This window comes from Rhinoraja longicauda, chromosome 31, assembly GCF_053455715.1.
Source record: "Rhinoraja longicauda isolate Sanriku21f chromosome 31, sRhiLon1.1, whole genome shotgun sequence".
Classification (NCBI taxonomy): Eukaryota; Metazoa; Chordata; class Chondrichthyes; order Rajiformes; family Arhynchobatidae; genus Rhinoraja; species Rhinoraja longicauda.
The window spans coordinates 28310740-28335737 of NC_135983.1; the positions used below are offsets into that span (position 1 = coordinate 28310740).

Here is a 24998-nt window from a genome sequence, read left to right on the forward strand (position 1 = left end):
GTTTGCAGGTTGGGCCGAAGGGCCTGTTTCCACGCTGTATCACTCTATAATTGTACCATGACCGCCCTTGGCCAACCAGGTATCACAAGGATTGGCGCCACCATAGTTGATCAATCAAATTAAAAGATGCAGCATGGAAACAGGCCCTTCGGCCCGCCGAGTCCATGCTGGCCATCAATCACTTGTTCACATTAGCTCTATGTTATTCCACTTTCTCATGCACTCCCTACACACCAGGTGCACGTTACAGGGGGCAATAATCTACAAACCCACCAGTCCTGTGGGCCCTGGGAGGAAACCGGAGCACCCGGAGGAAACCCACGCTGTCACAGGGAGAACGTGCAAACTCTGCACAGACAGCACCCGAGGTCAGGATGGAACCCGGGTATCTGGCGTTGTGAGGCAGTGGCACTACCCGCTGCACCGCCCTTGACAGGGAGACTTCAGAATCAAGGTTAGCACAGCATGGTAGCTAGTCTGTAGTCATGGATACAGGATTTGCATTATAAATGTTTAGTAAAGCAATTCAAATTCAGTGGCATCCAGAATTTACAAATAAATGTACATGGAATAACATGCACAGTGAAAAGGCGATGAAAGAATATATTCTATTTTACGTTTAAAGGCAGAAATAAATGATAGCTGACTAGTAGAAACCAATTGTGAGTTGTGAGCCAGTTAGCAACTTGGATGGATTTCCTTTAGCTGATGCTTTCAACAGAAGAAAGGTCATAAAAAATGCTCAAAGTGAATACAGAAGATCAGTCTTCATGTGTTTCAAGTGTAGCTAATGATCATTGTGAGTAATTACAGTTCACCAGTGTGGAGAAATGATAGCTGAGGTAAAGCACTTCAGCAGTGAGGCACTTACTCAAACATCATCCATTATGACTGCAGCTAGATTAGCGCGGTGGTGCAGCGGGTAGAGCTGCTGCCTGACAGCGCCAGAGACCCGGGTTCAATCCTGACCACGGGCGCTGTCTGTACGGAACTTGTACCTTCTCCCCGTGACCTGCGGGGGTTTTCTCCGGGTGCTCCGGTTTTCTCCCACTCTCCAAAGACGTACGGTTTGCAGGTTAATTGGCTTCCTTAATATTGCAAATTGTAAAATTCTAAACTTGTCCCTAGTGTGCAGGATAGTGCTAACGTGCGGGGATTGTTGGTCGGCAAGGACTCGCTGGGCCCAAGAGTGCGTTTCAAACTTGTCCCTAGTGTGCAGGATAGTGCTAACGTGCGGGGATTGTTGGTCGGCAAGGACTCGGTGGGCCCAAGAGTGCGTTTCAGCGCTGTATCTTTAACCTAAAGATCAAGAAGAGTTCTACCAAACACTGTGTGAACGCACACACACACAGATGCACTCGCACACACACACAACTGCATGTATACCGGAGAAAGCACATACAGGTCACGGGGATACCGTACAAACTCCGTACAGACAGCACCTGTAGTCGTGATGGCAGCAACTCTACCGCTGTGCCACCGTGCCGCTCCAGGTGATGGAAAGTGAAAGCCATACTTACATCAGAGGGCCGTGACTTGGCAACCTGGTCATTGGGCCTGTCTTTCAGGATTTTGTCAATGACTCCACTCCTACTCCACAACTCAAACAGTGTCTTCCCATGCTGGTACCCAACTTCCTGTGTGGGAAGAAAGGCCGAGGGGTCATTTGAAAAGCAACATTGTGAAGAACATAAAACCAATAAGACATAGGAGCAATTTACATTTATTCCAAGTCAATTAGCCTACAAACCTGCACGTCTTTGGAGTGTGGGAGGAAACCGAAGATCTCGGAGAAAACCCACACGGGTCACGGGGAGAACATACAAACTCCGTACATACAGCACCCGTAGTCAGGATGGAACCCAGGTCTCTGGCGCTGTAAACGCTCAACAACAGCACCTCTACCGCTGCGCCACCGTGCCACCCGTCTCTTCCCCGTCTGTTTAAGGCTCGGCTGCAGTCAGTAAGCTTGCCTTCTCTCTCTCTCTCTCTCTCTCTCAAGTCCCAGTCCCACCACCAGGTCTGTCAGTCAGTCTCTCTGCTGCCATCTTCCCCATTCTCCGCACTGCCCCAACCCCACCGCACTCCCTGCCATTTAGATCACAGCTCCAGCTTCTCCACTGTCGCTAAGAAAGAATATCCACCCAATGTATGGGCTCCCGCCACACACAAGCTGCCAAAGTATGGGCTCCCGCCACACACAAGCTGCCAAAGTATGGGCTCCCGCCACACACAAGCTGCCAAAGTATGGGCTCCCGCCACACACAAGCTGCCAAAGCTGCTGAGGATTTGCAGCCCCTGGTTTTTATTGCAGATATCCAACATCTTGCTTTGCTTCCTTGGCTACTGAACTGTGAGTGCAGTAAGTGTGATGAGCTAGTTGGCCCACACCCCGACAACTATCAGGCTATTAAATATTACAACCTCCACACAGGCTCCACACTGTAGAGACGGGGCAGTATTTATGATTCTGCACTACTATTGTCTCTTTATTTGTCTGTTTTATATACATATATATATATATTTAAAAACAAAAAAAAGAGTCCCGCATATACATACATTCAGTATATACTAGTATATTTCTGTACACATACCTATGTATGCACATGTGTGTGCGTGTATATGTGTGTGTGAGAGAGTGAGTGTGTGAGAGAATGAGTGTGTGGGAGAGTGTGTGTGAGAGAGTGTGTGTGTGTGGGTGAGAATGAGAGATAGAGAGAGAGGGTGTGAGAGTATGAGTGAGAGAGAGAGAGAGTGTGAGTGTGCAAGTATATATATACACTGAACTGTTTTAGTAGTATACTAGACCAAGTGGACCCGTTGGGCCCATTCCTCGTAGAGGAGGGACAGGGAAGGGGAGAGTGTGAGTGAGCCTGGACCCAAAGCCTCTCCTGTATTGGTGTAGCACCCTCAACCCTCCACTCAATCCCCCTTATCCCCCCCTCCTCCCCCCACTGACCCACTCCATCCCCCCTACCGCACCCCCACTTGCACCTCCCCTGCCCCCAACCCCACTCTCCCCAGCCCTTCCTCCGTCTCCCTTCCCCCCTCCCCACCCCTATTCCCCCCTCCCCTCCCCTCACCCCCACCTCCCTCCCCTCCCCCCATCCTCCCGGTCCACACCCCACTCTCCCCCTCCTCCCCACCCCCACTCTTCCCCACCCCACCCCCACTCTTCCCCACCCCCACCCCCACTCTTCCCTCCTCCCCACCCCACCCTGCCCACCTCCCCAGCCCTACTCTCCCCCCTCACCCCCACCCCCGGGACAGAAGGGAAGGATGAGTGGACCATCAGTCCGACCATCTCCCTCCTGCTCGGAGTGTCCCCCGGGTGTGGGAGAGTGGGGAGAGTGAGGGGAGGGGAGAGAGGAGCCCCTGATTGCGGGCGGGTGGCTCCACTAACAGCGTCCATCTTGTTTGTGCGAGTGAGGAGAGGACGTGCGTGCCCTATGGCGACGTCATACGCACAGCACTTTGAAAAATGTGTTTCGAAATGAAAGTTTTAAACTTTAAAATATCTCTAACTTAAACAAATACCACCAATTTGAATAAATTTGCCAGGAGAGTGGTGATTAAGGTGGCGCTAAAATTGTGGCGATGTGATTTACCGTTTTGGCTGCAGGTCCACATGTCTCTCAGAGAGATATACATACATACATATATATATATATATATATATATACAAGATCTGCGTTTTGTAAGAAAATAACTGCAGATGCTGGTACAAATTGAAGGTATTTATTTCACAAAATGCTGGAGTAACTCAGCGGGACAGGCAACATCTCAGGAGAGAAGGAATGGGTGACGTTTCGGGTCGAGACCCTTCTTCAGACTGAGATTTAGTAGTATAATATATATAGATATAGATGATGATGTTTACAGAGTACTATGTTTCTATATCAGTTGTGCTGCTGCAAGTGTGAGCTTCATTGTTCTGTTTCGGGGCACATGACAATAAACCACTCTGGAGCAGAGGTGTGGATAGGAGTCAGGGTGCCACACAAATCTACTTACAGCAATTTCATTGAATTTGCTGAACTCCAGGGTTCCGTAGCGATCGATGGGGGGCCGGATGTATTCGCAGTAGTCGCTGTTCTTCACCACCTCCAGCTGCCGCACGCAGCAGACGTAAGCCAGCCGCGTCTGGATCTCAGCCATGCCCAGAACCTGCAGGTCACAGAATCATAGAGTGAAACAGTGTGGAAACAGGCCCTTCAGCTCAACTTGTCCACATCGGCCAACATGCCCCAGCTACACTAGTCCCACCTGCCCGCGTTTGGCCCATACCCCTCCAAACCTGTCCTATCCATGTACTGTTCCTTAAACGTTGGGATAGTCCCAGCCTCAACTACCTCCTCTGGCAGCTTGTTCCATACACCCACCTGTGTGGAAAAATACCCCTCGGATTCCTATTAAATCTTTTCCCCTTCACCTTGAACCAGTGTCCTCTGGTCCTCGATTCCCCTACTCTGGGCAAGAGACTCTGTGCATCACTGTGCAGGTACAGTCACACAGCACAATGGAGATGCTGGGCCACGCACAGCCCCACTCTGTCCAGCCACTGTCCCAGTCTCCTCAAGCAACCAGACTAGCCTTGTGGGAAAAGAAACGCAGTGAAAACCACCACCACGAAAAGCTGCCAACCCCAAACATGGAACAGCTACCACCCGGTCACAGGTGTGACTGGAACACCTGGATGTCCCTCAATAGGCTCGGTACAGGGATGGGCCGGTGCACGACCAATATGAGCAAATGGGGTCGTGCAGATGCAGCAGACACAGAATGTGAATGTGGAACATCTGTACAATCCATGCCACACCTACTAAGATGCCCACCTGTTGGTGAACAATGCTGCCTGGACTATCCAGCGGTGGCAAACGAGAGGCGGTGCACTGTGCAAGAGCCTGGCCCAACATCTGAAACATAGATGATGGACACGAAAGAAGACTGTGTCAGTACCAGGGCACCTCCACAACCTGGTGCTGCAGCACTGAACACATTGCTGGCAGCGAGCAGGGACACTGTGCACCTATGCACAAGGTGCACAGGATTTACTTTAGAGATCCTGACAACGGGTGCTGTCTGTACGGAGTTTGTACCTTCTCCCCGTGACCGCATGTGTTTTCTCCAAGATCTTCGGGTTTCCTCCCACACTCCAAAGACGTACAAGTTTGTAGGTTAATTGGCTTGGTATAAATGTAAATTATCCCTAGTGTGTGTCGGATCGTGTTAGTGTGCGGGGATCGCTGGTCGGCGCGGACTTGGTGGGTCGAAAGGCCTGTTTCTGTGCTGCATCTCTAAACTAAACTAAAGATCACGAAGGGTTCTACCAAACTCTTGATTTGGATTGTGTGTGACCGTCGCTTGACTTGCAGTATTCGGGCCCGAGGCATTAATTTGATGTCTAAACTAGACTCATGGTTGAAGGAATATTAAATTAATGTGAGTAAATGCGATTAGAACTGTTTGTTCCTTTGGAAGATAAACACTAACGTCGTCTGATTAAGTTATAGTCTGGCTTGTTTCTATGTGCATGCACCAAGTTATCATTTATAATGTGTTAGAAAATATTTAGAATAAAGATGAGAAAGAAGATGATAAAAGATTTAGATGTCATCAATTCAACTGGAAATATTTGTTTTCTGCTGAGTTACACAGTCTGAAGAAGGGTCTCGACCCGAAACGTCACCCATTCCTTCTCTCCCACGATGCTGCCTGACCCGCTGAGTTACTCCAGCATTTTCTGTCTATCGCTGAGCATCTGCAGTTCTCTCCTACACAATTTCTATCCTACTTAGCAACATATTCAGTTTCAATGGCAGGGAAAATCCGATACTCAATATTCAAAAGCAAATTAAGTTGGGAGGTTATGTTGCAGTTGTACAAGATGTTGGCGAGGCCACATTTGGAGTATTGTGTTCAGTTTTGGGTATCCAGCTATAGAAAAGACGAGACCAAGTCTTGGGCCCAAACCTCTCCTGCATTGGTGCAGCACCCTCTCCACTCCCCCCCTCCCCTCCCCCCCTCCCCTCCCCTCCCCCCATCCCCTCCTCCTCCCTCCCGAGGAGATAGATTTAAAATTCAAAATGTGAATAGCTTTAAAAATATAACATCGATTTCAATGAAACTTCTTCCATTGGCACCAAAGGGACGACGGTGAGTAAGGTGGGCCTAAAATGGTCGCGCTATCGTGTACCGTTTTGGCTGTAGTTCAGGAACAAACAAACAAACGAGAGTTTCAGTATATAGATGTTGTTATTCTGCAAAGACAGCAGAGAAGATTTACAAGGATGTTGCCAGGACTTGTGGGCCTGAGCTATAGGGAGAGGTTGACCCGGCTTGGACTTTATTCCTTGGAACTCAGGAGACTGAGAGGGGGATCTTATTGTGTACAAGATCGTGACGGAGATAGGGTGAATGCACACGGTCTTTTATCCAGAGTAGGGGATCAAGAACCAGAGGACATTGGTTTCAGGTGAAAGGGGAAAGACTAAATGGGAATCTGAGAGGCAACTTTTTCACACAGAGGGTGGTGGGTGCATGGGACGAGGTGCCAGAAGAGGTAGTTGAGGCAGGTGCTATAACCAACATTTAAAAGACAGGTACATGGGACAGGAAATGTTTAGAGGGATACGTGCCAATCACTGGTAGGTGGGACTAGCGTAGATGGGTCATCTTGGTTTATCTGGGTAAGTTGGGCCAAAGGGCCTGTTTAAATGCTATATAGCTCCATGAACTCTAAGAATGAACTGGGTGGCCACGTCGGCGCAGCGGTAGAGTTGCTGCCTCACAGCGCCGGAGCCCCGGGTCCGATCCCGACTACGGGTGCTGTCTGTACGGAGTTTGTACGTTCTCCCCGTGTGGGTTTTCTCCGAGATCTTCGGTTTCCTCCCACACTCCAAAGACATACAGGTTTGTAGGTTAATTGGCTTGGTGTATGTGTAAATTGTCCCTAGTATGTGTAGGATAGCGTTAATGTGCTGCGTGATCACTGGTCAGTGGGCGGAAGGGCCTGTTTCCGCGCTGTATCTCTAAACTAAACCAAAAAACTAAAATGAAAGGCAGCCAACTGTGGTGTCCATGGCAGTCATTAAGCAGGGTGACTCAGTAGAAATACCGGAGCAGCTGCTACTGCTTATTGAACTTCAAACACGATGCTGATTTCACGCTAGACTTATTTCCACACCACCACCACCACCATCCCTACACTGGCAGCGTCGCCAATGGACCCACACTTGTTCTGAAGTTTACCTTCACTTTGGTCGCCCAAGGATTGAATCGTTTCCACAGCAACCACCAGCCAGACAGCGAGTCCCCGTAATTTGTCAGATCGGTCTCGTCCTGGCTGCCAACATCGATGGCGATGACAACCTTCGCACCCATGGACCTGGCAACATCGGCTGTGGAATAAAACAAAGCTGAGGCTTTTGGCCTGAGAGAACGGGGGAAAACCAGGCACGAAGTCTCAGGCAGAACAGCAGCAATGTTTTACAATATAATAGTTGGAGGGCCGCCCAGAACAACGAGGGACCGTTGGGGACCACACTGAACGCTTTGTAACTTTGTCAGCCCCCTTTAGGTGGCGACTGTTTGCATACCTTGTGTACGGGGTACAGAACAAAGAATCTCACCGTGACACGTGATAATAAAATATCGTTCAATCTCTGGCACTGTGAGGCAGCAGCTCTACCGCCACACCTCTGTGCTGCCCCTCGTACTCCAAGGGACTCTGCAAGTGGTGGTGCATCCTTGCACCTCCTCACTTTTCTCTTTAGATGGACACAAAATGCTGGATTAACTCAACCTTTTTATTCTGAAGACGGGTCTCGACCCGAAACGTCACCCATTCCTTCTCTCCAGAGATGCTGCCTGACCCGCTGAGTTACTCCAGCATTTTGTGCCTATCTTTGGTGTAAACTACCATCTGCCGTTCCTTCCTACACACACTCCTTTGAGAGGAAGGCTGGTGGCTGCAGGAGAACTATAAAAATGATCCAGAGACGAGATGGCATAAATCTATTTTTTATTAAATGTGGTGAGCTGTGATCTGGAATGCTAATAGTGTGCTAATAGTTTGGGATGGAAAGGGGGGGAGAGGTGGTTAATCTGGCATTATGATGCAGAAAGGATGTTTCCACTAGTGGGAGAGTCTAGGACCAGAGGGCACAGCCTCAGAATAAAAGGAAATACCTTTACAAAGAAGATGAGGAGGCATTTCTTTAGCCAGAGGGTGGTGAATCTGTGGAATTCACTGCCACAAAAGGCTGTGGAGGCCTGGTCAGTGGATAGTTTGAAGGCAGAGACTGACCGATTCTTGATTAGTTAGGGGTGTCAGGGGTTATGGGGAGGGCAGGAGAATGGGGTTAGGAGGGAGAGATAGATCAGCCATGAGTGAAAAGCGGAGTAGATGCGATCGATGGACCGGGGCCTAATTCCACTCCTATCACATATGATCTTTTTATAAGTGGGCCACAGGGCAAGGTTCAACAGGCACAAGCAACTTCACATTGTCTTTCCGCAGGCTGGTTAGCACGCAACAAAAGCTTTTCACTGTACCTCGGTACACGTGACAATAAACTCAATTGACTGACTGTTCCTTCATTTTTTATTTCTATTGTTGTAACTACAGATGTTCCTCAACTTTGTGCATAAACACACCTTGGACTTACCTGGCAGATTGTTGATGTAGCCGCCATCCATCAGCAGATGTCCGTCCTTGGGGTCACAGAGAGGAGGTAGGTAACTAGAGAGGGACATGCTGGCTCGACAGTACCGCCACAGGGATCCTGCGATAAAGCAGAAAGACACTCCCCTTCATCAGCATCACAGAAACATAGACAACAGGTGCAGGAGGAGGCCATTTGCCCGCTCAAGCCAGCACCGCCATTCATTGTGATCATGGCTGATCATCCACAATCAATAACCCGTGCCTGCCTTCTCCCCATATCCCTTGATTCCACTAGCCCCTAGAGCTCTATCAAATTCTCTTTTAAATTCATCCAGTGAATTGGCCTCCACTGCCTTCTGTGGCAGAGAATTCCACAAATTCACAACTGAGTGAAAAAGCTTTTTCTCACCTCAGTTTTAAAAGGCCTCCCCTTTATTCTTAGACTGTGGCCCCTGGTTCTGGACTCCCCCAACATTGGGAACATTTTTCCTGCATCTGGCTTGTCCAGTCCTTTTATAATTTTATACCTTTCTATAAGATCCCCTCTCATCCTTCTAAATTTCAGTGAATACAAGCCCAGTCTTTCCTCATATGACAGTCCCGCCATCCTGGGGATTAACCTCGTGAACCTACACTGCACTGCCTCAAAAGCAATCACTAGTCTACTTTAGTTTAGTTTAGAGGTACAGCGCGGAAACAGGCCCTTCGGTCCACCGCGTCCGCTCCGACTGGCGATCCCCGCACACTAACACTATCCTACACACACTAGTAACTAATTTTCCGAAGCCAATGAACCTACAAACCTGCACGACTTTGGAATGTGGGAGGAAACCGGAGCACCCGGAGGAAACCCACGCAGGTCACGGGGAGAACGTACAAACTCCGTACAGACAGCGCCCGTAGTCGGGATGGAACCCGGGTCTCTGGCGCTGTGAGGCAGCAACTCTACCGCTGCACCACCATGCACTAATGTACAGTGTGACAGTCCAATTAGTTGGCAAATCCTTGACAAATGCCGGATCCATGCCAGTGTACCTATTCTTCATAACTCTACTTAATTTACCTCACGGAGTAGATTGGAATTTCCATTGCAATTTTTATGAAACATTTAAAAAACTCTTTAATCAGTGTCACTGTGTTGGATCTACTGCCTCACAGAGCCGGAGTCCCGGGTTGGATCCTGACTACGGGTGCTGTCTGCACAGCATTTGTAGGTCCCGACTACGGGTGCTGTCTGCACAGCGTTTGTAGGTTCTCCCCGTGGCCTGCGTGAGTTTTCTCCGGGTTTGCCCTCTGGTTCTTGATTGCCCTTCTCTGGGTAAAATATTCCAACGTCATCCTGGGTCGGTGAAGCACGGAAGCACAAGTTTAAAGAAGGGAGTCAAATAATCTCAGGTCTTGCGTGTGACAGTGGAAATAAAACAGAAGTTCCAGGCGGATGGAGTGCTCTGAAGAAGCCGGTCACAGAGTGAGGCCAAACGCAAAGTGGAGCAACAGCACCTCCTATTTCACTTGGGCAGCTCACACCCCAGTGGTATCATTATTGATGTTTCTAACTTCAAGTAACCCTTGCACCCCGCTCTCTACATCCCTGCCCTACCCAAGTCAACACTAGTTTCAAAGTCGTATTGAGTCTCGTTGTCTGCAACTTGTTTTCACCTAGCCCACAGCCGACAATTGCATATTTCATTTATCATCGTTACTTTTTTGCATATCTTTCATTCAATTGTTCTGTACCTCTCTATATCAATGTCTATATCTCTCTCACAAAATGCTGGAGTAACTCAGCAGGTCAGGCAGCATCTCAGGAGAGAAGGAATGGGTGACGTTTCGGGTCGAGACCCTTCTTCAGACTATATCTGTCGTTTCCCTCTACCCTGACTCTCAGTCTGAAGAAGGGTCTCATAAAGGGGAGGCCATTCAAAACTGAGGTGAGAAGAAACTTTTTCACCCAGAGAGTTGTGAATTTGTGGAATTCTCTGCCACAGAGGGCAGTGGAGGCCAATTCACTGGATGAATTTAAAAGAGAGTTAGATAGAGCTCTAGGGGCTAGTGGAATCAAGGGATATGGGGAGAAGGCAGGCACGGGTTCTCCACCTGCTTCACCTTCATTACAAGTACATCGAGTGATACCTGCTCAAAGTACTTCTGGAAATTGTACAAACATATTGTACCTATTACATCACCTATATATTCATCCAGAGAGTTGTGAATCTGTGGAACACTCTGCCTCAGAAGGCAGTAGAAGCCAATTCATTGGATGTTTTCAAGAGAGAGTTAGATAGAGCTCTTAAAGATAGTGGAGTCAGGAGGTATGGGGAGAGGGCAGGAACGGGGTATTGATTGTGGATGATCAGCCATGATCACAATGAATGGCGGTGCTGGCTCGAAGGGCCAAATGGCCTCCTCCTGCACCTATTTTCTATGTTTCTATGTCCCAAAACGTCACCTATTCTTTTTCTCCAGAGATGCTGCCTGACCCGCTGAGTTACTGCAGCTTTTTGTGTCTATCTCGTGTTCCCAAAGACAGTCAAGGCACATTCATTGTCCCGTGGAGATTATTACAATATGTTGACAAAACATGGCACAAAAACTATTGCAGAAGCCGAGCCTTCCCCCAGCAATCCCCGTGATGTTTCCTTTTATTAACAACCACTTTGTTACAACTGCAGCCAAATGACTGCAGGCACCTCTGATTAGTTTGCAAAATGTAATTACAGCCTGCATTCTGATTAAAATTAATTTGGTATTTCATACAATCATAATGGAAATACGCAGGTTTAAATGACAAATGAGAATCAGCAGTAAAAGAAGTGCGGCTTGAGTTATTTTAGTAGGGGGATTGAGAAAGGCACTAATTTATTGGAAGATAAGACAGAAAGTGAAGCACAAAGATATCTAGGCCACATACACAGCAAATTTGCGTGATAGAGTCATACAGGTGATGTTACGGATCAGGACAGTAAGGTCTTATATTTCAACTTTTATATTTGTACGGAGTTTGTACGTTCTCCCTGTGACTGCGTGGGTTTTCTGCGGTTTCCTCCCACACTCCAAAGACATACAGGTCTGTAGGTTAATTGGCTTCGGTAAAATTGTAAATTGTCCCTAGTGTGTGGGATAGTGCTAGTGTGCGGGGATCGATGGTCGGCGCCGACTCCATGGGACGAAGGGCCTGTTTCCGCACTGAATCTTTAAAGTAAAGTTTAAAGTTATTAAAGATTTTACACAGTCAGTTTCCTTAGGATTACTGCTCAGTCACTTGCAAAAAAAACAATCACTCTGATACAAAGAAAGAATAACCTTGCCTGAAGAAATTATCATTGAGGACCTGTATTAGTCTTCCTCTCCAAGCACTCTGAGAGTTGCTTAAACGTTATTATTAAAGTACTTGATCTTGATGACTAAGAAGGCCAGTCTGTTTCTGAAGAGAATGAAGAATCTGGAGACTCTCAGCAGAATGAGGCCACTATATGACTAAGTCAACCGCAGGTAAAGACAATTTCTCCTTAACAATGGAAATAAAATGAAGCTGCCCCTCCAGGATATCATCTCTCTGATGAGGAAAATATTTCCAATTCCAGCAGAACTCTGGCAAAATGGAAGAAATATCTTTCTTCCACGGGGGCATCCAACCAGACAATTTGTTATCAAAATGAATCATAGTTAAATCAACAAGAGCAGGAACCCACAGATATTTCCTGGAGCTGGGTCATGCCATAAATGTACTGAGCACAATTATTGGTAACAGAGTCAGGCTTTGCTCACATTCGGGCGATGTCTACGTCAGACAGTCACAAAAAGCTGGAGTAACTCAGCGACTCACGCATCATCTCTGGAGAAAAAGGATGGGTGACGTTTTGGGTCAGAAGCCTTCTTCAGACCAAGAAAAGACACAAAGTGCTGGAGTAACTCGGCAGGTCATGCTGCCTGACCTGCATCTCTGGAGAAAAGGAATAGGTGACGTTTCGGGTCGAGACCCTTCTTCAGACTGTCAGCATGCATCTATGTTAGCTCTATGAATGATGGCAATGTCCTCGTTAGTTTCGGGGAGAGTGACAGGGGCTAACACGTGCCAGAACGGAGACGGGCGTCAGCACGTCATCCGCAACACGGATTGCACTGTTTGCATCCCAAGTCCCAGCGACAACAGCAGGAACGCAGCCCCTCTTTGGCTGACATCCTTGCCTGGCCCAAACAACGCTTACCAATCTATTTGCTTTGGCTGACATCTTTGCCTGGCCCAAACAACGCTTACCAATCCATTTGGAGCCTACTTTCAAACTCGTAAGGATTGATTCCAACATCAAGATAGAAACATAGAAAATAGGTGCAGGAGTAGGCCATTCAGCCCTTCGAGCCAGCACTGCCATTCAATATGATCATGACTGATCATCCACAATCAGTACCCCGTTCCTGCTTTCTCCCCAGATCCCTTGATTCCATTAGCCCAAAGAGCTAAATCTAACTCTGTCTCGAATACATCCAGTGAATCGGCCTCCACTGCCTTCTGAGGCAGAGAATTCCAAGATTCATGACTCTCTGGGTGAAGAGATTTTTCCTCATCTCAGTCCCACAAGATGTGCAGCTACAAATTAAAAAGGCAGATTCTCGCCTGTGGTCAAGTTCACTGTGGGGGCAGAGGTGGTGATAATAAGTTGTGTCCTCTGCTTATTGTGGAATGATCAGGCAGCAATCCATTGTCCAGCTCTGAGGATTGCCGAGAACAAAACTGGACAATCGATCAAATAAATACAAAATCATAGGAAGGGTGGAGTAAACATCAAAGTAGACTGTTGAGGCTTTGTTTACAAGATCCAGTCACGTTTCGTTTAGTTTACAGACACAGCGTGGAAACTGGCCCTTTGGCCCACCATGTCTGTGCCAGCCAGCGATCCCCGGACACTAACACTAACCCTACACACAATAGGGACAATTTAAAATGATACCAAAGCCAATTAGCCGACAAAACAGTACGTCTTTGGAATGTGGGAGGAAACCGGAGCACCCGGAGAAAACCCACGAGATCCCGGGGAGAACGTACAACTCCATACAGACAGCACCCGTAGTCGGGATCGAACCCGGCGCAGTGAGTCAGCAACTCTGCCGCTGCACCACAGTGCCGCCCTGTTGTACAGTTTGCCACCTTCAGTATGGTGCTTACAGTCAGAATTTCATCTTCTGGTTCAACTCTGGATCGAGTGTAACCTCCTTTATGACTGTAAAGAGCACTGAATTATCAAGGTTCCGTTCAACATTCCATGTTTGTAAAATGAGGCATTGGGAGAATTTGTTGCCTTCTAGATAATTCAATCAATGAACTCTGATTCTTTTTTTAATTATATTTTTCCTCGTACTTTCAAAGTGCTTGCAGGGTTATGCTGCAAGTATAAACCCACGGCAATTCAGATTATTTTCCCAAAGGGCCAAGGTTTGTTGGGTAAGTTCATCAGATCTGAATTTAATCACTTTTTCAGTCACTTTAGTTCAGTTTAGTTTAGCGATAGAGTGGAAACAGGCCCTTCGGCCCACCAGGTCCGGACCCACCAGCCATCCCCGTACACTAGCACTATTCCACACACACAAGGGACAATTTACAATTTTTACCAAGCCAATTAACCTACAAACCTGCACGTCTTTGGAGTCTGGGAGGAAACCAAAGATCTCGGAGGAAACCAAAGATCTCGGAGAAAACCCACACGGGGAGAACGTACAAACTCTGTACAGACAGCACCCGTAGTCAGGATGGAACCCGGGTCTCCGGCGTTCTGAGGCAGCAACTCTACCGCTGCACCACCGTGCAGTAAGGTAGCAACTCTACCGCTGCATCGTTGTGCCACGGTCAATGTCCCACATGCTTGAGTTGTTTCTCCAGTTTATTCGCAGGCTACGGCCGAGTCCTCCGCTCAACCTCCCTGCCCGAGGACAGCCAAGGGCAACTGCTGCCCGGCTCGAGCAGTGGCCCAAGGATCAGACCTCGTGTTTTACTGCTCAGCGGGTCAGCCAGCATCACTGGAGAACATGGATAGGTGACGTTTTGCATCGGGACCCTTCAGAATCCCAACTCGAAACGTCACCTATCCATGTTCTCCACAGATGCTGCTGACCCGCTGAGTTACTCCAGCACTCTGTGAAACGTCACCTATCCTTGTTCTCCAGAGAGAAGGAGCGGGTGACGTCTCAGGTCGAGACCCTTTTTCTGGTCAAGGGTCACTGAATGGCAGCCAGCTTGTTGAGGTGGGGAGGGTCACGTGACAAGGCCACACTCACCATCAGTATGAACCCGCATGGTGGACGCCGTTATGTCCGTAGTGATGTTGAAGTACGGAATCCACAGATCCTGCAATTAAAAACAACCTCTGCTCAGTTACCTGAGGGGCGACCCTTTCACACAAAGGGTGGTGGGTGTATGGGACGAGCTGCCGGAGGAGGTAGTCGAGGCAGGGGCTTTCGCAACGTTTAAGAAACACTAGACCAAGTGGACCCGTTGGGCCAAATCTCTTCTGCATTGGTGCAGAACGCTCTCCTCTCCCCCTCCCCCCTACCCCTCCCCCCTACTCCTTTCCCCCCCCCTACTCTATCCCCCTCAACCCCCCTTATCTTCCCTCCTCTCCCTCCCTCCCTAGGAGATAGATTTAAACTTAAAAATGTGAATAACTTTTAAAATATAACACCGATTTCAATGAAACTTCTTCCATTAGCACCAAAGGGACGATGGTGAGTAAGGTGGGCCTAGAATTGTCGCGCTATCGTGCACCGTTTTGGCTGTAGCTCAGGAACAAACAAATAAATAAACGAGAGTTTTAGTGTATAGATTTGCACAGGTACACGGATAAAACAGGTTAAGGGACAGACCACAAATGGAATGTGTTAAAAAATGGTTTGTGCAAAATAGAATCCATTGTAACTTTGTCGGTGCCCTTTACGTACATACATGGTGTGCAAGCAAAACATTTCACTGTGACTTGTCACATGTGACAATAAAGTATTCATTCATTCATTCATTCATCATTCATATAATTCAATCATAGAGGGATAAGGGCCAAATGCAGGCAGGTGAGATTAGTGGATATGGGACAGATATAAAAGGTCTGAACAAGCTAGATGCAGGGAAAATATTCCCAATGTTGGGGGAGTCCAGAACCAGAGGCCACAGTCTAAGAATAATGGGGAGGCCGTTTAAAAATGAGGCGAGCAAAAACTTTTTCACCCAGAGTTGTGAATTTGTGGAATTCTCTGCCACAGAAGGAAGTGGAGGTCAATTCACTGGATTCATTTAAAAGAGAGTTAGATAGAGCTCTAGGGGCTAGTGGAATCAAAGGATATGGGGAGAAGGCAGGCACGGGTTACTGATTGTGGACGATCTTTCATGATCACAATGAATGGCGGTGCTGGCTCAAAGGCCCAAAGGGCCTCCTCCTGCTCCTATTTTCTATGTTTTTATATTGGTCGATGTGGGCAAGTTGGGCCTGTTTCCACACTGTGTTACAAGGAAGCCAACATACTCCCCATGATCTAATTTTCTGCCTCAATAATCATGTGCGTCCCTTCAGGGACAGCAGTGAGTGGAAGCAGTGGACAGAGATGAGAGTGAAAGTTCACCGCAGGTAGCCGAGACAAGTGACAACGGATATGCTTTAGATACGTATCTTGGCCATCATGGACAAGTTGGACTGATGGGCTTGCTTCTGTGCTGTATGATGCCATGCTAAGATCATTTCTGGGGAGGGGGAACATGGTGGCAGAAACCTATCACCCTTCCCAAATTTCAGTATAATTAAGGAAGGAAAAAAAAAACTGCAGATGCTGGTTAAAATCTCAGGTAGACATTAAATGTTCGAGTAACTCAGCGGGTCAGGCAGCATCTCGGGAGAGAAGGAATGGGTGACGTTTCGGGTCGAGACCCTTCTTCAGACTGATGTCAGGGGAGGGGGCACCACCCCAACTCGTACCTCGATCTGCTTGTCCTCAAAGATGTTGCTGATACTTCTGTTAAAAGCCGATCCTGAGAACATGGAGGTGATTGGATACGTCAAATCCAGCACTTTTTTGAAAACATTTGTCATTTCCTGTTGACAAGAAAAAAAAGCTTTAACTTTGCAAATGGAAGTATTTCAATCAAACACAGAAGCCGAACTACAGTCAAATGTTGGTACTTGCTTGGTAAGGGTGTCAGGGATTATGGAGAGAAAGCAGGAGAATGGGGTTGAGAGGGGAAGATAGATCAGCCATGATTAAATGGCGGAGTAGATTCAATGGGCCGGATGGACTAATTCTGATCCTATGATTTATTAGTTAGTTAGACTATTTGTCATTCCACTCCTTACAGATCATGCAACAAATGGGACGAAACAGAGTGCCCCCTTACAGTCTCTCGTCGAAGAGAGGAGGAGAACTTCTTCAAAGTGGACATACCTCGAAGAGAAATCGCAGTGGAGCAACCAGTAGTATAAGAAAATAACTGCAGATGCTGGTACAAATCGATTTATTCACAAAATGCTGGAGTAACTCAGCAGGTCAGGCAGCATCTCGGGAGAGAAGGAATGGGTGACGTTTCGGGTCGAGACCCTTCTTCAGACTGATGTCGGGGGTGGGACAAAGGAAGGATATAGGTGGAGACAGGAAGATAGAGGGAGATCTGGGAAGGAGGAGGGGAAGGGAGGGACAGAGGAGCTATCTGAAGTTATACAGTGCCAGAGGCCTGGGTTTGATCCTGACTACGGGGGCCATAGTGCAATACACATGCAAAACATATAGACAGGGGATGACAGTGCAGTACAATACGATACAGTACAATACAATTAGACAGTGGAACACAATACAATACATATAGACAGGGGATTAAAGCATGTAAATGGTAAAAGGTAAAGCATTCAACTGAGAGTTAAAGCATGTAAACGGTGAATTAAAAACCATCAATGAGAGCTGGTAAATCATTGATTGCACATTAAATGAGATTATAACGAGCAGAGTGCCAGGTGAGGTGCTAATCCCCCCCCCCCCCCCCCCCCCCCCATCGTCTGAGTCAGGTGGGGCAGTTCAGTGGACAAACAGCCTGAGGGGAGAAGCTGTTCCTGAACTCATGAACTTACGAGGTAGTTGAGTCAGGCAATATATAAAATATACAAGGCACAGAATCTTCTGATCTTGGAACTACACCATAAGTTCAAAAGAAAACACACTGGGAAAAATTCCAAAAACCAATCAATACCGACATCAGGTGGATCTTCCCAATTATCAAGCCTTCAATAGGAATGAATGAAGCTGCTGAAACTAGCAGACTCTGCTTTGTATTAGGAAGATATAGATATGTTTCCTTTGCATTTCAGTTATCGGCTCTCAGGAGCACTTGCGGAGTAAGTCAGCCAAAGCTACCACAACAGTGTAGTCTCTGAGATTAACATGACTTCAAACGTGGAGAAGGTTTGCTGGAGAGATGAAGCCCCACTCTGCAGCAAAGTAGCATCCTAGCTATGGCTGCACGGTGGCACAGCGGTAGAGTTGCTGCCTCACAGCGCCAGAGACCCGGGTTCCATCCCCACTATCCTGTCTGTACGGAGTTTGTACGTTCTCTCTGTGATCTGCGTGGGTTTTCTCCGGGTGCTCCGGCTTCCTCCAACACTCCAAATACGTGCATGTTTATAGGTTAATTGGCTCCGGTAAAAATTGTAATTTATGCCTAGTGTGTGTAGGATAGTGTTAGTGTGCGGGGATCGCTGGTCGGTGCGGACTCGGTGGGCTGAGGGGCCTGTTTCCGCGCTGTATCTCTAAACTAAACTAAAGCTCGGATAACTTTGCAGGGCAAACTCTATACATGGAAGTAAGAATAGAAAGGCAGATTATTATCTGAATGGTGTCAAGTTAGGAGGAGGGGGAGTTCAACGAGATCTGGGTGTCCTAGTGCATCAGTCAATGAAAGGAAGCATGCAGGTACAGCAGGCAGTGAAGAAAGCCAATTGGATGTTGGCCTTCATAACAAGAGGAGTTGAGTATAGGAGCAAAGAGGTCCTTCTACAGTTGTACCGGGCCCTGGTGAGACCGCACCTGGAGTACTGTGTGCAGTTTTGGTCTCCAAATTTGAGGAAGGATATTCTTGCTATGGAGGGCGTGCAGCGTAGGTTCACTAGGTTAATTCCAGGAATGGCGGGACTGTCGTATGTTGAAAGGCTGGAGCGATTGGGCTTGTATACACTGGAATTTAGAAGGATGAGGGGGGATATTGAAACATATAAGATAATTAGGGGATTGGACACATTAGAGGCAGGAAACATGTTCCCAATGTTGGGGGAGTCCAGAACAAGGGGCCACAGTTTAAGAATAAGGGGTAGGCCATTTAGAACGGAGATGAAGAAGAACTTTTTCAGTCAGAGAGTGGTGAAGGTGTGGAATTCTCTGCCTCAGAAGGCAGTGGAGGCCAGTTCGTTGGATGCTTTCAAGAGAGAGCTGGATAGAGCTCTTAAAGATAGCGGAGTGAGGGGGTATGGGGAGAAGGCAGGAACGGGGTACTGATTGAGAGTGATCAGCCATGATCGCATTGAATGGCGGTGCTGGCTCGAAGGGCTGAATGGCCTACTCCTGCACCTATTGTCTATTGTCTATTGCAAATACATCCCATCTACTGCAAACATCAAAAACCAGTTTTCATTAAAGAGAGCATTTTTATTGGGTGGTGCAGTGGTATTACTGCCTTACAGTGCCAGAGGCCTGGGTTTGATCCTGACTACGGGTGCTGTCTGTACAGAGTTTGTACACGGCAATCACCCCGTACACTAGCACTGTCCTGCACACACTAGGGACAAGTTGTACTGAAGCCAATTCACCTACAAACCTGTACGTCTTTGGAGTGTGGGAGCAAACCGGAGCACCCGGAGCACTGCAGCACCGGCAGTCAGGATGGAACCCGGGTCTCTGGCGCTGTGAGGCAGCAGCTCTACCGCCGCATGCAGGTACTCTGGTAGAGTGCCTTTGGGTGAACTGGCCCAAAGGAGATGTGGGTGTCTGCACTGATTAACAGTCCCACGACATGCAACCTCTTTATGAGTATTCTCTCCTTAAGACCATAATGCATAGAAGCAGAATTAAGCCATGCAGTTCATGGAGCCAGTCAATCATGGCTGATCTATCTCTCCCTCTCTACCCCATTCTCCTGCCTTCTCCCCATCACCCCTGACACCCGTACTAATCAAGAATCTGTCAATCTCCGCTCTAAAAAATACCCAATGGTGTGGCCTCCACAGCCATCTGTGGCAATGAATTCCACAGATTTACTACCCTCTGAGTAAAGAGATTCCTTCTCATCCTCTTCCCGAGGCTATGCCCTCTGGTCCTCGACCCGAGATCATTCTTGTAAACTTTGCTTAGACCCTCTCCAGCGCCAGCACATCCTTCCTCAGATACGGGGCACAAAGCTGCTCACAATACTCCAAACGTGGCCTCACCTGCGCCTAATAAAACCTCAGCATTATTGATATTCTCGTCCTCTCAAAATTAATGCTAGCGTTGCATTTGCCTTCCTTACTGCGCGGCACAATCTGCAAATGAACCTTTTGGGAATCTTGCACCAGCACTCCCAAGCCTCTTTGAAGCTCTGTGATTTCTGAATCCTCCCCCCATGCAGAAAGTCCAGGCCTTTATCCCTTCTGTTCCCCTAAACCTCTTTGCCACTCCACTCTTCCCCTTTTCACATCGTTATGTATTGCATGCCACACATTTACTCCCATTTCCTCCTTTTTATAACAATATTTTGACAGCAGATTTAACCATGTAATTCCTATTTTGCTTTATCGCAGCGAGAAGCCATTTCATCAATTACAGCAATTTCGAAGGTTAACCTGATACAGTTGCTACTGATCGCATTTGCTCACTAGTGACTCTTGTCTGAGGAGCATGCCAATGGATTATGTGTTTGAACCTTTTGTCAATTCATTCACACACAGCTCAGAGCACTTTTCAGTAATGAAGGAATAAAGTACGTCATTGTTTAGGCAACGGTTTGAGAATGTCGTGCATGTAATATAGATTCCAGCAGTGGGACATTACAGTTATTGGAAGAGAGTTGAGATACCAGGATTGCTTCCAGGTTTCAGAAGGAGATTTAATCCATTTTAGTGTGAACAAAGAAACACGAGTTAATGTCAAGGAGCCATTGATTTTTAAAGAGCATGAAAGAGCACACAGAAAGGTTAAGAGGGATATCTTTACACAGTGGATTGCAGCGTGCTTTGTGAATGCTCTGCTGCAGGGGATGCTTGAAGTAAAGGCCAATCTTATAAGGTAGAATAACAAAGCTGATTTGCAAAGAAAAAAGAGCTGAATATAGCTGCTGTGATATAACCCAGCCTGACAATTAAACTCGGGTGGATTTGATTGTTTTTTTCTGGGAAGAAGAAATAGAGTCTTACAGCGTGGAAACAGGCCCTTCGGCCCAACTTGCCCATGCTGACCAACATGTCCCATCTACAATCGTCCCACCTGCCTGCGTTTGGCCCATACCCGTCTTAACCTGTCCTATCCATATACCTGTCTCAATGTTTCTTAAACGTTGTGATAGTCTTAGCCTCAACTACCTCTTCAGGTAGTTTGTTCCATACAACCACCACCCTTTGTATAAAAAGGTTACCCCTCAGGTTCCTATTAAATCTTCCCTCCCCCCCTCAGCTTAAAACCAATGTCCTCTGGTTAAATGCAATTAGAAAAAACAGATACGGCACAGTGGTGCAGTGGTAGAGTTGCTGCCTCACAGCGCCACAGACTCAGGTTCTCCCACCAATCTTCCTGTCTCCAACTACATCCTATCTCTGTCCCGCCCCCTCCCCTGACATCAGTCTGAAGAAGGGTCTCGACCTGAAACGTCACCCATTCCTTCTCTCCAGAGACGCTGCCTGACCCGCTGAGTTACTCCGGCATTTTGTGTGTAGCCTCTCAGGTGGAGATGATTCAGCTACAGTGTGGACACATTGTCATGAGAAGAAGGGGCAGGAAAGATAAAGCCTGAGCTTCCAGTATGATCAAAACTAGAAAGAGCAAAATAGAGCAGGGAAAAAAAAAAAGCAGATGAAAGATGACAGATTGTTAACAGAAGTGCGAGCCAGGCCGATAACAGAAGGAAATAAGAACAGCTGAGAGAGTGCCTGAGAAAAGGCTGGCAGCAAACGCAGCAGGGAGTTCAAAAATATCATCTCGGCATGTGGATGGGAAGAAGTTGTCAGAGGAGAGACGGGACAGAGCACAGAGCAAGAGGAACATCTGACGAAGGGTCTCCACCCGAAACGTCACCCATTCCTTCTCTCCAGAGATGCCGCCTGTCCCGCTGAGTTGCTCCAGCATGTTGCGTCTGTCCTAGAGGAATATTTACTGAAGGAGGGACAGTCATGGCTGATGTACCAGAAAATGCTGGAGTAACTCAGCGGGTCAGGCAGCATCTCTGGAGAGAAGGAATGGGTGACATTTCGGGCCGAAACCCGGGTCAAGAGGAACATCTGAAGAAGGTTCTCGACCCGAAACGTCACCCATTCCTTCTCTCCAGAGATGGTGCCTGACCCGCTGAGTTACTCCAGCATTTTCTGATACCTTCGATTTGTACCACCATCTGCAGTTATTTTCCTACACAACTGGCTGATGTACCAAATCATTTCATGGTAGTTTTCACCAAAGGAGTTGATGTTTTTATAAATAAGGCGCAGTTGAGATTCTGGAAGGTAAAAATTAGAAAACAGGAAGGGCTAGCTGGACTCACTGATGATAAACCACCCGACATTCTAACTGGTTGAGGTCGACTTTGAGTTTAGTTTATTGTCACATGTACCGAGGTACAGTGAAAAGCTTTTGTTGCGTGCTAACCAGCCAGTGGAAAGACTATACATGATTACAATCGAGCTGTCCAGTGTACAGGTACAGGATAAAGGAATAATGTGCATAATGTTATTCCCGAGGGAACGAGGGAGTCCGGGAGAGATTGCCTGGCCATAATCTTCCAAACAGATGCAAGGCTGGTTCCCAAGGACTAGAGACTTGCAAATGCCAGGCCCTTATTCAAAGAGAACGAAAGCACAAATCCAATAAGGTGGGACTTGTCAGCATCAACTCAGTGTCAAGATAGTTCAGGACAGAATGAGAAACCACTTGGACAAGTATGGATCGACTGGAGAAAGCCAGCAGAGATTTTAAGGTAAATCATATCTTGCTAACTTGAATTTTTTAATGAAATAACCCAGGTGGTTGATGTGGGAAATGCCATTGAAGAGGCACGTGTGCACTTCCAAAAGGCATGTAATCAAGATTGGAACCCATGAAATAAAAGACGATAGTACCATGGAACAAAACAAGCGGCTAGGTTACAGAAAGCACAACTGCAATGTCAGTGGTGCAGCGGGTAGAGCTGCTGCCTCACAGCGCCAGAGACCCGGGTTCCATCCTGACCACGGGTGCTGTCTGTACGGAGTTGGTATGGAGGAAACCGGAGCACCCGTAGAAAACCCACATGATCACAGGGAGAACGTACAAACTCCATATAGACAGCACCTTTAGTCAGGACCGAACTTGGGTCTCTGTCACATGGGGCACAATTTCCAACCGTGGGGATGAAACGTGTATAAGACAACAACAGGCTCCAGTATCACCAGCTGCTACAACAATGACGATGTTTCCACTACAAGGTCAAAGATGGGGATGCCAGCTGATAAATGCAACGTTCAACTCCATTCATAACTCCTCAACAAATGAAGCAGCCATACTTGTACGTAGCTAAATCTAGACAACACATGGCAGCATTTTGTGTCTATCTTCGGTGTAAACCAGCATCTGCAGTTCCTTCCTAAACTCAACTCAGCTCAATTAAACTGCTAAACTAAACAAAAGCCTTTCCCACCAATTAAAAGGTATAAGTCGTTCGTATGACAAGCAAGGGACTCAGTATAGCTTTATCCTGCCTGAAGGCATATCTACGACGAGAAATACTTATTTAAACAGATTAATCCACAAAGCTGCAATTTAGGAAATCTGTTACCCAAGATGTTGACAGCAGTCCTGGTATAACAGCACCAACTGAATGAGATTCTCCACACGGATGTGAGATGATGACACAATAACAGCATTAGTCAACCATTTGTCAAGCACACTCTGGAGTAGGGTTGCCAACTTCCTCACTCCCAAAGAAGGGACAAAGGGTGACATCACCGCCCCGCGCCCCACGTGACCTCATCCAGCCAGCGGCCACGTGCTCCCGGCCCTGGCGGCCGCCATTGGTGGAGCGGGAGCACGTGGCCGCTGGCTGGGTGAGGTCACGTGGGGCGCGGGGCAGTGACGTCACCCTTTGTCCCTTATTTGGGAGTGAGGAAGTTGGCAACCCTACTAATACGGGACAAACTAATTTAGCCCAAAATACGGGATGTCCCGGCTAATGCGGGACAGTTGGCAACCCTACTCTGGAGGGGACAAAAAGAGCAACATCCTGCCACACACCCATTCCATGGCCAGGAACACGGCAGAGCAGCACGGTGGTCTCACTCCCCCTCCCCCTCCCCAGCTCCTCGTGTCCATGCCCTCCTGCACCTGATCTCAGTCTCAATCAGTTGAGATTAGTTTATTGCCATGTGTACCGAGGTACAGTGAACAGCTTTTGTTGCGTGCTAACCGGTCAGCGGAAAGACAATACATGATTACATTCGAGTCGTCCACAGTGTACAGATACACGATAAAGGGAATAACGTGAAAAACATTTAGTGCAAGATAAAGCCAGTAAAGTCCGAGGGTGTCCAATGAGGTAGATAGTAGTTCAGCACTGCTCTCTAGTTGACGGTAGGATGGTTCAGTTGCCTGATAACTGGGGAAAAACTGTCCCTGAGGTGTGCTTTTTCACACTTCCACACCTTTTGCCTGATGGGAGAAGAGGGAGTGGCCGGGATGCGACTCGTCCTTGATTGTGCTGCTGGCCTTGCCGAGGCAGCGTAAGGTGTAGATGGAGTCAATGGAAGGGACGCTGGTATGTGTGATGGTCTGGGCTGCGTCCACAATTCTCTGCAATTAGGGTTAAATGTTTCGTTTTTTAGTTTAGTTTAGTTTAGTTTAGAGATACAGCGCGGAAACAGGCTCGTCGAACCAACGAGTCCGCGCTGACCAGCGATCACCCTGTACACTAGCCTATCCTCCACACTAGGGAGACATTTTACAATGACCAAATTACTGAATCCAATTAACCTACAAATCTGCACGTCTTTGGAGTGTGAAGAAACTGGAGCACCCGGAAAAAACCTACGGGGTCACGGGGAGAACGTACAAACTCCGTACAGACAGCACCCATAGTCAGGATGGATTCAGGGTTTCTGGCGCTGTG

At 47.6% G+C, this 24998-nt stretch overlaps 1 protein-coding gene across 1 annotated transcript in view; it reads right to left on the reverse strand.

Moving 5' to 3' along the window:
* Positions 1-24998, reverse strand: part of pnpla7b (patatin-like phospholipase domain containing 7b) — a 153161-nt gene that overhangs the window by 11664 nt on the left and 116499 nt on the right. The window contains exons 27-32 of the mRNA XM_078425947.1: positions 16621-16737; positions 14939-15008; positions 8670-8786; positions 7252-7400; positions 4015-4167; positions 1521-1637 (exon numbers count right to left, since the gene is read on the reverse strand). Coding sequence (XP_078282073.1) covers positions 1521-1637; positions 4015-4167; positions 7252-7400; positions 8670-8786; positions 14939-15008; positions 16621-16737 — 723 coding nt within the window. The remainder of the gene's footprint in view (positions 1-1520; positions 1638-4014; positions 4168-7251; positions 7401-8669; positions 8787-14938; positions 15009-16620; positions 16738-24998) is intronic.